The sequence below is a fragment of the Patella vulgata genome, chromosome 9, assembly GCF_932274485.2.
Source record: "Patella vulgata chromosome 9, xgPatVulg1.2, whole genome shotgun sequence".
Classification (NCBI taxonomy): domain Eukaryota; kingdom Metazoa; phylum Mollusca; class Gastropoda; family Patellidae; genus Patella; species Patella vulgata.
In genome coordinates, this window is record NC_065887.2 from 31,651,444 (window position 1) to 31,664,335 (window position 12,892).

The following is a 12,892-nucleotide window of genomic DNA, read 5'->3' on the forward strand; positions in this document are numbered from 1 at the left end:
ACCATAATAAGTCGATTGGTATTATGTTATTTGCATATTAGATATTTAAACAGGTTTTTTTCTGTTATATAGATATGCCAGGTAATTGTCCAGCACATTATAGACCTGTTTGTGCCAGTAATGGTAAAACCTATCCTAATCATTGTTTAGCCAAGTAAGTGTATTTAGTATGTGTAATAGACAAGACATAATAATAGCTTGATATAAACTTGAAAAAATACACTTAAAACATCGCCCAAATAAATTAGTAGCTGTTTTTCCATAAGTATGTGTTATAGTTTGTTGCTCTATCCAGTTACTGAAACTTGTTGCAGTGAATGGCCATTATAACAAAAATTTATATATTTTTTATGTACAAGTAAAAATCAAAATGTAATTTATATCTGTATTTTAAAGACAAAGCATACTCTGCCTTATACACGTCTACTATCTATAGCTAAATGTATTTTGTTGTTGACAGATGTGCAGGTTTTAAAGACAATGATTTACAAAAAGGATCATGTTCTAGCATAGATCCATGTATTAATAATATCTGTGGAACAGGTAACAGGTGAGTAATATATAAGATCATTATCTTCTAACAAAGGATTTGGGGCAATGTTCACTTTTGAAATTAGGGGATTTTAAGATCTCTTTATGGTTCCTTGATGACCTTTTTGTTTATTTTACACGATTCCTTCTCTAACAATATATGTAGGCTACAATTTGTAGGTTATTGAGTAAATTTGAGCTATCCTTTATTTTAAAATTGATTTATTTTTAACAGATGTGTAGCTAGACGACAAGTGTGTTTAAGTTTACAACCTGGAGAGTTTTGTAACCAGTTTGAATGTGGTAAGATTTTATATAGTAAAGCTATAATTTTTCTATTTGAAACACAAGATTGTTATAAATTTTTGAATGGCATGTGTAGAAGTAGGATTTAAACATTCACAAGTTCCAGCTCATTGAATTGAAAGAATAAATTATTAAATAAAATTGAACAATTGTTGCTCATGGTTTTGAATACCGTCTTTCTGTAGATTGCTAAAAATATTGTGCTATACCTATCAGGATGTCGTGGCTGTCAAGCAGGCACCGGACTCTTGAATAGAATAATGTGGGATCGAATCACGGCCTGGGCTGAGAGAAGAACTTTCAGGATTTGTTACACCTGTCTTTCAAAGTAGATGTCTAGTCATTAGGATAGCATGAAAAACTAAGGTCCACCCTTGTATTCTTGCATGTAAAAGAACACTTGACAGTTGGAAATTAATGAAGAGTACTGCATGTAGGTGGGAATGCTGCTGTCCAGGCAAAATTCTCATACCAGGCATCGCATAAACAACCACAGAAATGAATATTACTATTTTGTCTCAGAATGACCAAAATATTTTTGGTTGAGACATTAAACCCCATTCCATTGTTTTACTGTTTTATTTTGCAGTGTCTGAGAGTACAACCTGTAATCCACATTATCATGATTCTGTATGTGATACAACAGGAGAAGAATTTACGAATGCTTGTATCCTCTTCTCCCATGAGAGAACTCTAGCTTATAGAGGACATTGTATGGTAAGTAAACAATGTCAACAGTCATTATTACATTTAGAACATTGAACTATTAGTTTTAAATTAATGCCGCTAGCATTTTTTTGACAATCTCTGATTGATTTTTCATGGCTTATCCCAAACTAAAATGTACTCAAATTGATTATTTAAAGGGCGTATGACTCTATTTTTTAAAAAGCACATATTAATGTAATATAAGTGTATATAAAGTGGTTTAAATTCAATTTTTTAAAATTTCTAATCAATTATGTTCGGTGAAATACGTGAACAATCTAAACGTTTTTTTTATTATAATTTTATCATTTGTGAATCGGCCATTTGTATTTGCTGTCGTATTGTAATTTAGGATTTGTTTTTCTTTGTTCATTGATTTTGTGCCTGAAGCGATATGGTACACGACTGGTGTACTACATTTTAAAACGGTCATTGTGTCTTAAATATTGAATATTATGATCCCACTTTTTCACACCAATATAACAACATCTATATTGATTAAAATGGAATATTGAATTCTAATTTGTGTTTTTAATTTCGAATATAATGGAAAATTTTGAGTTAGAGGCTTAGATCCTTTAACTGTTTAACAAAACAAAACTAAAAAATATTAATGGTATATCAACTCCTGATAACTATTTTGGTTTGTTTTCAGTTGGGTTGTTCTAATCAGGGTGAAGTATGTGGTCATAATGGTGAAACATATTCTAGTCAATGTGCTGCTCTAGCTGATAGAACTACTATAGATTATCCTGGTAAATGTCGAGCACTGGGCAATATTACAGGTAACTTACAATCACTGTATAATAACATATATTTTAAACTATTGCAAAAAAAAAAAAAAAAATACATGCAAAGATGTGGGAATAATATAAATTATTTAGAAAATACGAGAATTAAGAAAAGGAGATGATTGATAATTAGTAAAAATAAATATTGAGGAGAAAACAAAAATATAGGATGGTTGGAAGTGTACAGAGAACGTATGTGTAATGAAATGTAAAGGGGAACATTCCTCATGCATTGTCTTTATTATAACATCATTTGCATGTATAAAGCTTGGATGAAGCTAGTTAAAATACATCTATTTTGATGGAATCTTCTATCGTTTATGATTATATTTTGAATGGTTGTTATGTTTTTAAATAAAAGTTATACAAGCTGTATATGTTTAGAAATGTCGACATGTATTTATATTGGAATACCATAAGTAGATTAAGACTCCATTCCACTCAACACAAACTAGTTCATTTTGGGACTAACATATGGTTCAATTTTATTTCAATGATTTGCTTGCGTGTAGGAGTCTTTAGTGGTGGGTGGAAACTGGAGGACCAAGAGAAAACCCATGAGGTTGGAAAGGCGACCCCATTCCTTATCACGTACAACTGGGGAATTGAAACCATGATAGCAAAAGTTTGTTGACCGTACAAGTGCTATTATTTAGCAGACAATGTCACTCAAGACAGTTGGGAACTGAGAATTATTTTTTCGGAATGTAATTTTATCTTCATCCATATAAGTTGATGTGGAGTATAAGATTAGGGCCAGACTTCCGTGGAAAAAAGTATCATCTTTTAACATGACAAACCCATAATCAACTCTAATTTGATTTAAAAATGGATGACAAAGACTGTTTATTTTCGTAACAACAATAGCAATGAAAATCTAGATTAGGCTATTTCTTATCAAAGCTTCCAACATTCATAACTTCGCTCAGAATAAAGTAATTGGACTGAAATTTTCAATATATTCTTTTTTCATATCTATTTTTAAACTGTTATAGCGAGAACTGTCAGGTCTTAATCAAAATTTTACATAATGCATCTTTAAATAGTCCTTATTGTCATGCCTTCCAATGATTGTAATGATAGAGGAAAATTCACTCCAGGACCATTTTGCTAAATGACAATGGAAAAATGGAAAAGTTGATGGGGATTGGGGAAAAAACATGAAAAGTTCATAGGAAATTAATAATCCAATGTGTACTGTTTAAGCATCATTGTACCGAGGACTAAACAATATATTTGTTCATATATTTTAGCTGGTCGAAGTCATTGTACCAATGTGAGGTGTCAGCCGTTAAAACCTAACAACTGCAAGGGTCTGCTTCCGCCTGGTGGCTGTTGTCCAGTTTGTGGTGAGTAAAACTACATCTATCTAGGATCCAGGACTTGGAACATGTTTTAAACGTGCCTTACTGACTATCATGCTACATGTTGAACCAAATAATAGTAAAATTACCATTATAATGCTGCAGAACTATTGAAATACACTAAACTATGCATAAGTCGGATCTAAGTGGACTGACCAATTTTATCCGAGTTAAGCGAAGATCCGAGTTAGCCGAAGACCAAAATTCAATCTTAACTCGATTAGAAATAAACTGCAAGAGCCAGATAATAATTGATTCAAAGGCACATTTCAAGCCTTTGTTCGTATGTGTGAGTAGATAACTTCCGTTTTGTCGACATCTTTGAAAAATGTCCTAAATTTTCCCGGAAAGTGTCTTGTACAGCAGACAGCGAGTTTTGAATTTTCTGGGGAAATTGTATTATTGCGTCGCGTCAAATAGGTTGATTTGAGTCAAAATGATACAGGAAAGTATTTTGGGCTCTGTGCATGGAATACCTAAACGCATTTTAGACCATCGGGACGAAACCGACAGTGAAGTTCTGAACATACTGCCAATCCGACTTAGGTGAAGGAAGAAACCCGGAATTAGATCAAATGGAAGGAACATTTTGATCCCTGTTGAAATCTCAGAAATTTAATAAGAAATACATGCAGATCTGACTTAATAAGAGTTGAGCGCAGATCTGACTTATATGAATCTGATTTATGTGAGGTTTACTGTACATGTACCTATATGAAGAGCTCTTTCAAAATTGGTAGCCATGCAGTCAGAATCTTCTGGAATATTTCAAGATTGGCATTCACTTCTTAGTTGCAAACAATATATTAAATATAACCTATAGTATTGCTTTATTTTATTTTAGCTGCAGAACTACAAGCATTATTCGATCCCCGTCAGGTTCAATCAGCAGCAAAGGTTATGGATGAAGGTCCAATTACAGTGCGGGTAATATTAGATGAGCTATCCAATCATCTAACAGTAGCGGAATGTGATATATATGGGTATTTAAGTATTGAAGGAGGGTTAGTTATTATTATAACTACGGTGGTTCAAGAACCAACTGATTTACAGGTAAATCTTCAAACGTATTCAGACAGAAAAAATATACCAGTCGATTGAAATATCATTAGATCTTTTAAACCATATTGTAGTTGAAGGAAATTGTCCTTCACTTCCGAAAAATTGTGACATATACATTGATCAACCCAGCTCCTCCTTAAAAATTGGCAAATTGTGTTACTACAAAGGAGGACTTACTTGCTTTGTCATTTTGTTTTCTATATTGACTGACGAATCAATTTTTTTCTTTCTTTTTTTTTCAGTTGGAAGCTTGTAATAGTGAAGCACAGAGATTAGAACATTTGATCCGGACTGGTAGTCCCTTACTCCAGTCCTATTTAACATTGACTCCATTATTAGTGGCTCCCATTAGAAAAGCTAGTCTAAATTCGGTTAACAATCCAAACAGTGCTGTGAATATAGAGAGTACGCCCATCTTATTCTTATTAACAATTATTCTACATATCAGTAAAACACATTGGTTTTCATAGTCACTGTCTACATTTTTTTAAAAACAATATACAATATATGATACACCCAGAAGAATCTCCAAAATAATTTTTATTTGTATCACGCTGTGTTTGCTTTTGTGGAGCCATGTCTTTTATTCAAGCAGAAATTCAAGATGGAGTCTGAAGATATAAAAAAGTTGTGAAATATGCTTACTGAAAATAGGAGTCAGTTTGATGCAAAGAATTTATGCATAGAGGATCTGTTCGGTATTATATCAGTCGCTTCGGCACAAAATCCTATGATCGAAAGACACAAAAAAAATGAGACACTTTGTTTTCAAGAGACATTTTAATGGAGCATTAATAAAAAAGAAAACTAAGCCAAAGGTGTTGTGACAAAAAAAAAACTACTTATGCTCCTGTTTTGTGCTTCTTAAATGTGCGAAAATTTATGATTTGGACACTTGTCAAACCAAAGACATAATACTGTAGGAAAGGTCAGTGTCACCTTTGCTCAAATTATGAATTGTTTGAAAGAGAAATTTACTGAAGTATTATACATGTGCCAAGTTAAATGCTTATGTTGTAAAATGTGTGTGTGAGTGAGTGTTTGTTTGTTTAGGGCATCATTACTTAGTCTGAAGATATATTCCTATTTAATAGTTAGACAAGAACTTAAAATGTTCTTTTTGTTGTTTTAAGAATTTAGTTTTAAACTCTTCAAATTTTTATCAGAAAATTAAATTAAAACTATCACTGAACTCTAAATTACTACATGTAAAGCTCTCTAGATGAAAGAGCCCATATTTCAACATACATATGGCAAAAGGTTTTCCCCATACAGAAAGTGAATTTTATTACTAGCTGTACAGCAGAAGTCAGTTACTAAGCATGTGACATCTCAAATGAGAAATTTGTTAATTTTTTAATTTAATATTTTTCCTACCATTTGTAATGAATGGCTATGTATATTTGTCAACAAAAGAATGTTTCAAACCAGTGGGTATATATTTTCAGACACAATATTCATATTAGCTGGATGCATTGCATATAGCTAGGAGAATTACATATAATTCAAATTGTATTCATTTGGGCACTGAAACAATATTCAGTTACAGAAGAGTGAATCCCTCCATATATGGTCTGTTATTTGACAAACACAATATTAAAATAAGTAAGCTAATTTTATTTTGTTGATTTACAGATTTCATTACATATTTTGCCTTTTTTAAAATTAATGTTTTAATTTCTGGCATGTAAATTGACCAATACATAAATTGCAGAGCTGAACATTTAAATGGGAGCTAGACATTAAGTGGCAAAAATGATCTGAATGGTATTAGAAGCCTTCTGTTAAACATGTACATTGGGAAAAATTCCTTCAAGAGTATTCACTTTCCATGGAGATAAATGATATACTGTTGAATTGTAGAATTCTGTGTTCAACTTTCAAATCTGCTGGTCCAAGAAAGATACTTTAGTGCTCAGATGAATTCATGCTTGATTAATTGTAATAAATATTGATTATCATACATATATGGCATAATATTCATAATATTAATTCTACACACATTTGTTTATAATAGTTTTATTAATATGAATTTGCTTCTTTTATAAATTAATTACTTTAAACTATAATGTTATTTATATAAATTAATTTTTTTTTTTTTCGTATATTGATATTATTTTAATGTGGCCAAATGTCAGAAACCAAAGCTGCTAACAAGACTTTCAAAATTAAGTTTTTGCCGAAGGTGTAACCGTGTTTCGGAAATTTACGAATCCAGTGTGTCAAAACTTTTAGAAGTTTTCATTATGATATTGTTTCTTTGCCAAGTTGTCTCTTATTTTTTAATGATCCATCCAAATAATACAATAACTGAAAAGTACTCCCTGATGCCTATTTGTGTGTTTCAAGTGGATTTTCTTTTCTGTTAAATAGGGCTCATGAGACCACTTGACAAAGTGAACTGTAGGCCATTTTAATACTTACAAAGATTAAGATTTTTAAAAATTTTAAAGCTTAATTGATATTTTATTATAATCCTTATTTTAAATATAGCTTTACATAATATTATATCAAATATTTAGGATATGGTGAATTTGATTTTAATATTCTTATATCAAATATATTTGAGGCTTTCCAAAGATAATAAATGCATAATCTTGATATCATAATATTTATCCCCGTTATTCACCATGTGGTCAGGCCATATACCGGTACTTAAAAAAAAAATCATTAATGGTATTGCATTAATATGGCTTTATTGAGAATATTTTGTGTTCACATATATCTCTGTAAATACATTTTGTACATGTGTAATTTAAGGAGAAGAGAGTTATCTCTTGTTTTCATAAAGGGAGGTAATCCTTTGAAACTGTTTAAACCTGTTACTTGTGTTGTGTCTACATTATATTATTATATCTTTGTGCATTTGTTGTTTTATATTTTGTAAGTCTGAATTGTTTTATATTATACTTTTGTTATGACTTCGTATTTTCATGTTCATATTATATATACCCTATTGTTATTTGACTATTATTTTTTTTTCGTAGGATATGAGTTCAAATATTTCATGTGGTACCTATAATAGTATAATTGCATATATTTTGTTAATATAAAAAGATATTATTGAGAAATAATTTTTGGAATTGGACATAAATATTATTTAGAATTGACCCCTTTTGAAGTGGACATAGGTCAATATAAATAAGAATTGAACATAAATCAGATATTATTACTGTAGGCGAAGAATGAATCCCTTTTGAATTGAACATAATAAAATATAATTAAGAATTGAACATAATTAAACATAAATTTAATGAATTAATAGATATTACTGCGTTGTTGGTTGTCTAGATTATTTATTCACTCATAATTTTGTAGATCTGACAAGACAGGAACAAGTTATTTAAAACTTTGATATTTATATTTTATATCAGATCTGAATTTTTTTTTTATTACATTTTACTTTTGAATGAATAATATGCATTAACTATTTTTTAATTAATAGTTGATGCATATTTGTCCATAAATTTGATCAAACTGGTAGATTGTTTTACCAAAAAAAAACCCCAAAACAATTGGTTAAAACAAACAATTGGTTGCTATGTTTTCTCTGTTTTTGATATTTTACAAAAAAAAGGAATTATAGAGACTATTTACAGTTGAAACATTAGATCATTTATGTGTAAATCTACCTCATATTTTGTTCGTATCAATAAAGATAATTGAATCGAATAAAACTAGGGTTGTAAACAAAACATTTATTAAAATTGTATAAGTTCTGTTATTGTAACTTGATCTTTGTAAAAAAAAACCTGAAAGTTCACATAGCTTTCAGTTTGTGTTATTAAAATTCTCAACTCTTAAATCCATGAATGTTTATGAATTTCATGAGCTGCATAAGACAGTATGGCAGAAATTGATATATGACTCTTGACTCAGGATATTCCAGAGATCAAAAGATTTTAATTGTTGTTATATTTCATATAGTTTGTCCACTCATTGTCTGTTGTAAACACAACATTTATAATGGCAACTTCCCCATCCTTTTAATCAGAATTCTTCTTCAAAAACTCAGGACCTATGTTGATGTGCAGACAAAGTAGACTTCATAAGGACTAATTTTGAAACCATAATTTTCAAAGTCTGTACGCTTTGATTTAGAATAAAGGAGAAGGACTTTGTTCAGATTTGATAAGGGTGGAGCAGTTAAGGGTGGGGGATTTGTTAAGCTTAGACATCATTGTGAAGCATTAATAATTCATTTGTTGTATAGAATTGTAAATGACCTATAAAAATTGTATATACTATACATATTCCTATAGAGAGTACTTATTTATTATGTTAGTGAACTTATAGTGGAAGAATGGTGTGCAAGTAAAATGTAACTGTTAATATTTGACAGAGAAAATATGTCTGTTTTCTTGCTTTGGAGTGTTGTATTCATAACTTCGCTCCATGGTTTTAAGATGTAATGGTTTTCGAAGTCTTCATCAATTTTCTTTTTTTAAAATAGGGATTGTGAAAAGTCCAGTAAGATTGAATTAAAAAAAAAAAACCAAAACAGTGTAAAGCTTTCCTAGTACTGATGCAATGCTAGTTTCTTTTTTAGATATAGGTTATAAAGAGTAGTTAAAAAACAGAAATCCTTTGAGATCTTTCTGAAGTAAGTCATAATCTAGTGGCGAATTTATCCCAAAGAAACTGCTTTCGGTTTCAAAATTTGGAAACTTTCTATTGATCTGATCAAACTAGTTTGGAACTGCCCGTGGTAGTGGTTTGTTCTGTTTTACTTTCATATAAACATGGTAGATAGTGGGTTTAGCTACATGTACAAATCGAGAAAATAGTTTGGAATCTAGAATGTAATCTGCCCGTATTTTAAGAAAAGAATTGGGATCGTATCTTGAAGGGATGGGGTTACTATGTAATGCACTTGAAAATAATGGAGTATTATTATTATTATAGTTATTATTTGTCATTTTGTTTCTAGTCATGTGACGTTCTAAGTGTCCAATTAGCATTGAGCTTTGATGAATATGTTCATTTCAACTTTGACCTTTTAACGTTTAAAAGTGAACATCAGAGAAAGAAATCTGTGTAAATATTTACATGTATTTCATAAAAGCTGTTAAGTTTAAAAATCTGTGTACATATTTGTTCAAAGAACTACCATTTTTTGTACACAGACATCATTATTCATAGACAGATATCAAAATATTATATAACAAGTAAAACATTTGTATTGAACTAATTTAAGAGTTATTAATGAGATATTGATGTTTATCATGCTGAATGTGCTTTTAAATGTACATATTATAGACTGTTGATGGATTATTATCATATGGGTTGTAACTACTTGTAACTGGATAAATGACGGATCATTATTGATCATATATGGTTATTTATTGATGGATCTTTATATATTGTTTTGAAATTTCAAAATACATATGGCCATAAATTGATAAAGTTGTTATTGATTGTATATGGTAATAACTGGATTGATATTGATTTGTGTTGTTATATACATATATGGATCAATGGTTATACCAGAGATACCTGTATATGACTAGATAACTATTTATCATGTATGGTCATATCTTGATCAATGGTTATATTTCCTGTATGGTCATATCTTGATCAGTGGTTATTAAGTTTATTAACCATAATATGGTCATAATTATCTTGACCAGTGCATTGTTATTGACCGTATATGGTCATATCTTGATCAATCGTTATTTACCGGTACACATGATCAAGGTGTGATCAATAGTCTTTTATCATATATGGTGAAATTGGTATTGATATTTATTTATCCTATACGGTCATAATGATTTTTTTTATTTATCATATAAGGTCATAATGATATTTAATTATCATATACCGTCATATTGATATTTATTTGTCATATATGGTCATAATGATATTTCTATTTATCACATAAGGTCATAATGATATTTATTTATCATATATGGTCATACTGATATTTTTTGTCATATATGGTCATAATGATATTTTTGTCATATATGGATGGATCACTATTTATCATATACGATCAAATCTTGATGGATTAATGCTTTTCTCAATGGATCATTGTTTATCATTTATGGTCATATCTTGTACAGAGAATGATTATACACAATAAAATCAGTCATCACCTCAGATATAAATTATATTAAAAATGAACTGATAGTTTGTGTTTATTAGTAAGCTAATTATTCAGCTATATCTTATATTATGGGTTCATGGCAAAACTGACAGATTTCCTAGTAAATCTATCTCCGCTAGTTTCTCTCAGGCGTAGGCCAGTGTTGCCATTTCGATTTATTTCTTGTCGGACATTTTTACTGAAAATAAGGGGCATAACTCTTATTATTTAAGCAGACGGTTTTACTCCATAATTAAAATTCACGTGTCCACACATAATAAAGATAGGTTGCCAGGCAACGAAACATACATCCACAGCAGCTAAATCGTCCGGGGAGTCAACAAGAGTTGTGACATATGTTTCCTTTTGCGGTAAAGACACAATTATAATACACTAAAATCTTATTAACAGTAACAATTCATTAAGTAATTATCAGAAAATCATTCTTCCATTTAGTACACAAAACATTTAATATTATGGATTTAGCTGTTCAAGTTATCAAAAATCATTGAAAGTCAATATACCCTTAAACTCTGTGTAGCAATCTAAAGTCAATCGAATGATTACTTGGACATGTACAGCATCCGCAAGATTTTTCGAAGTAATCCAGGGCCATAAATCTGGCAGTAATTATTGGAAATCCTTGATAATATATAGGTGTCTTCGTCTCGTGACCGTAAACACGGTGTATAAATTTAAAATCAACCGGATGATAACTTTGGTCTCTTAGAGCATCTACAAGATTTTTCAAAGTGATCAAGGGCCATAACTCTGGAAGTAGTTATCGGAAAATTTTGAAAATCAATGGATGTCTTTGTCTCATGGCCATAAACACGGTGTATAAATTTAAACTCAATCGGATTTTCACTTTAGTCCCTAGAGCGTCCACAAGATATTCAAAGTGATCAAGGGTCATAAATCTGACAGTAATTACCAGAAATCGTTGATGACCTTAAACACTGTGTATAAATTTAAAGTCAATCAGATTTTAACTTTAGCCTCTAGAGCGTCCACAAGCAATTCTGGACGCCGGACCGACAATATACGACCACATTTCAATGTAGACGTATAAAAATCCGCACGTAATAAAAATAAGTGCACCTCGCTATTTTTCATATTTAATTCCCGTACGGTATTCAAATTTATGTCAGTAATATTCCTACAAAATTACGTGATTTCATAATACGATAGAATGAAAGCGTGCAGACCCGTGCCTGCATCAAACGCAGGTAATATTGTTCCAGAATTACGTGACTTCGTTTATAGTATTATACGGCAGCAAATGAGGCAAAACATCAGAAATAAAAATAGTTTGTGATAGGATGAAAGCGTGCCGAGCGGTGGCTGTTTCAATTCACGCCAGCAATATTCCTCCAATAGTACGTATATGAAAGTAAATGGAAGCAAAACACCCGAGAATAGGTTGTGATGTCGAAATATAGTTTTCGTCTTTATATCCTTGTGCTGAAATGACTAACAAAAAATATCAGATGCAATCCACTCTAACAAGTAGGCTACATAGTCAAAATACAAATTCCAGTGGAAGAGTTTGGTGTGAGAGAGAGAGAGCGACAGAGAGAGAGAGAGAGTAATGGGGTTTAACGTCCACTCGACAAACTAGGCCATTTCGGGACTACCTCGTGGTTCAATTTTATTTCAATAATTCGCTTGCGCGTAGCCGTAGAGGTCTTTAGCAGTGGGAGGAAACCGGAAAACCCCACGAAGGTTGGACAGGCGACACAACTCCCTGTCACGTACAACAGGGGAATCGAAACCACGCCAATTGACTCAATTCGAACTCAACCATCCTTAGGGTGTAAAGGTGATATATTCAAGCGTTTTTTTTTAAATCGGATAATAATTGTGACCTATAGAGGGACCTCAAGCTAAAAACGCGATTTTTCGTACAATCAGGGGCCATAATTCAGGAAGTTACAATTCCGATATGCGCGAATATCGAAAAGAGCGAATTAAGATCTTTGGGTTATAAACTTATATTTCACGTTTCATCAAAATCAGAAGAAAATTGTGATCTCTAGAGGGTC

At 31.1% G+C, this 12,892-nt stretch overlaps 1 protein-coding gene across 1 annotated transcript in view; it reads left to right on the forward strand.

The window, feature by feature from the left end:
• LOC126832073 (reversion-inducing cysteine-rich protein with Kazal motifs) overlaps positions 1-10,885 on the forward strand; it is a gene marked incomplete at its 5' end in the record, with an annotated part of 30,596 nt that extends 19,711 nt beyond the window's left edge. Inside the window, 8 exons of the mRNA XM_050562748.1 lie at positions 73-154; positions 461-550; positions 767-834; positions 1,427-1,554; positions 2,201-2,330; positions 3,590-3,685; positions 4,545-4,753; positions 5,005-10,885. Of these exons, the coding sequence (XP_050418705.1) occupies positions 73-154; positions 461-550; positions 767-834; positions 1,427-1,554; positions 2,201-2,330; positions 3,590-3,685; positions 4,545-4,753; positions 5,005-5,232 (1,031 nt within the window). The remainder of the gene's footprint in view (positions 1-72; positions 155-460; positions 551-766; positions 835-1,426; positions 1,555-2,200; positions 2,331-3,589; positions 3,686-4,544; positions 4,754-5,004) is intronic.
• Between the last annotated feature and the right edge of the window lie 2,007 nt (positions 10,886-12,892).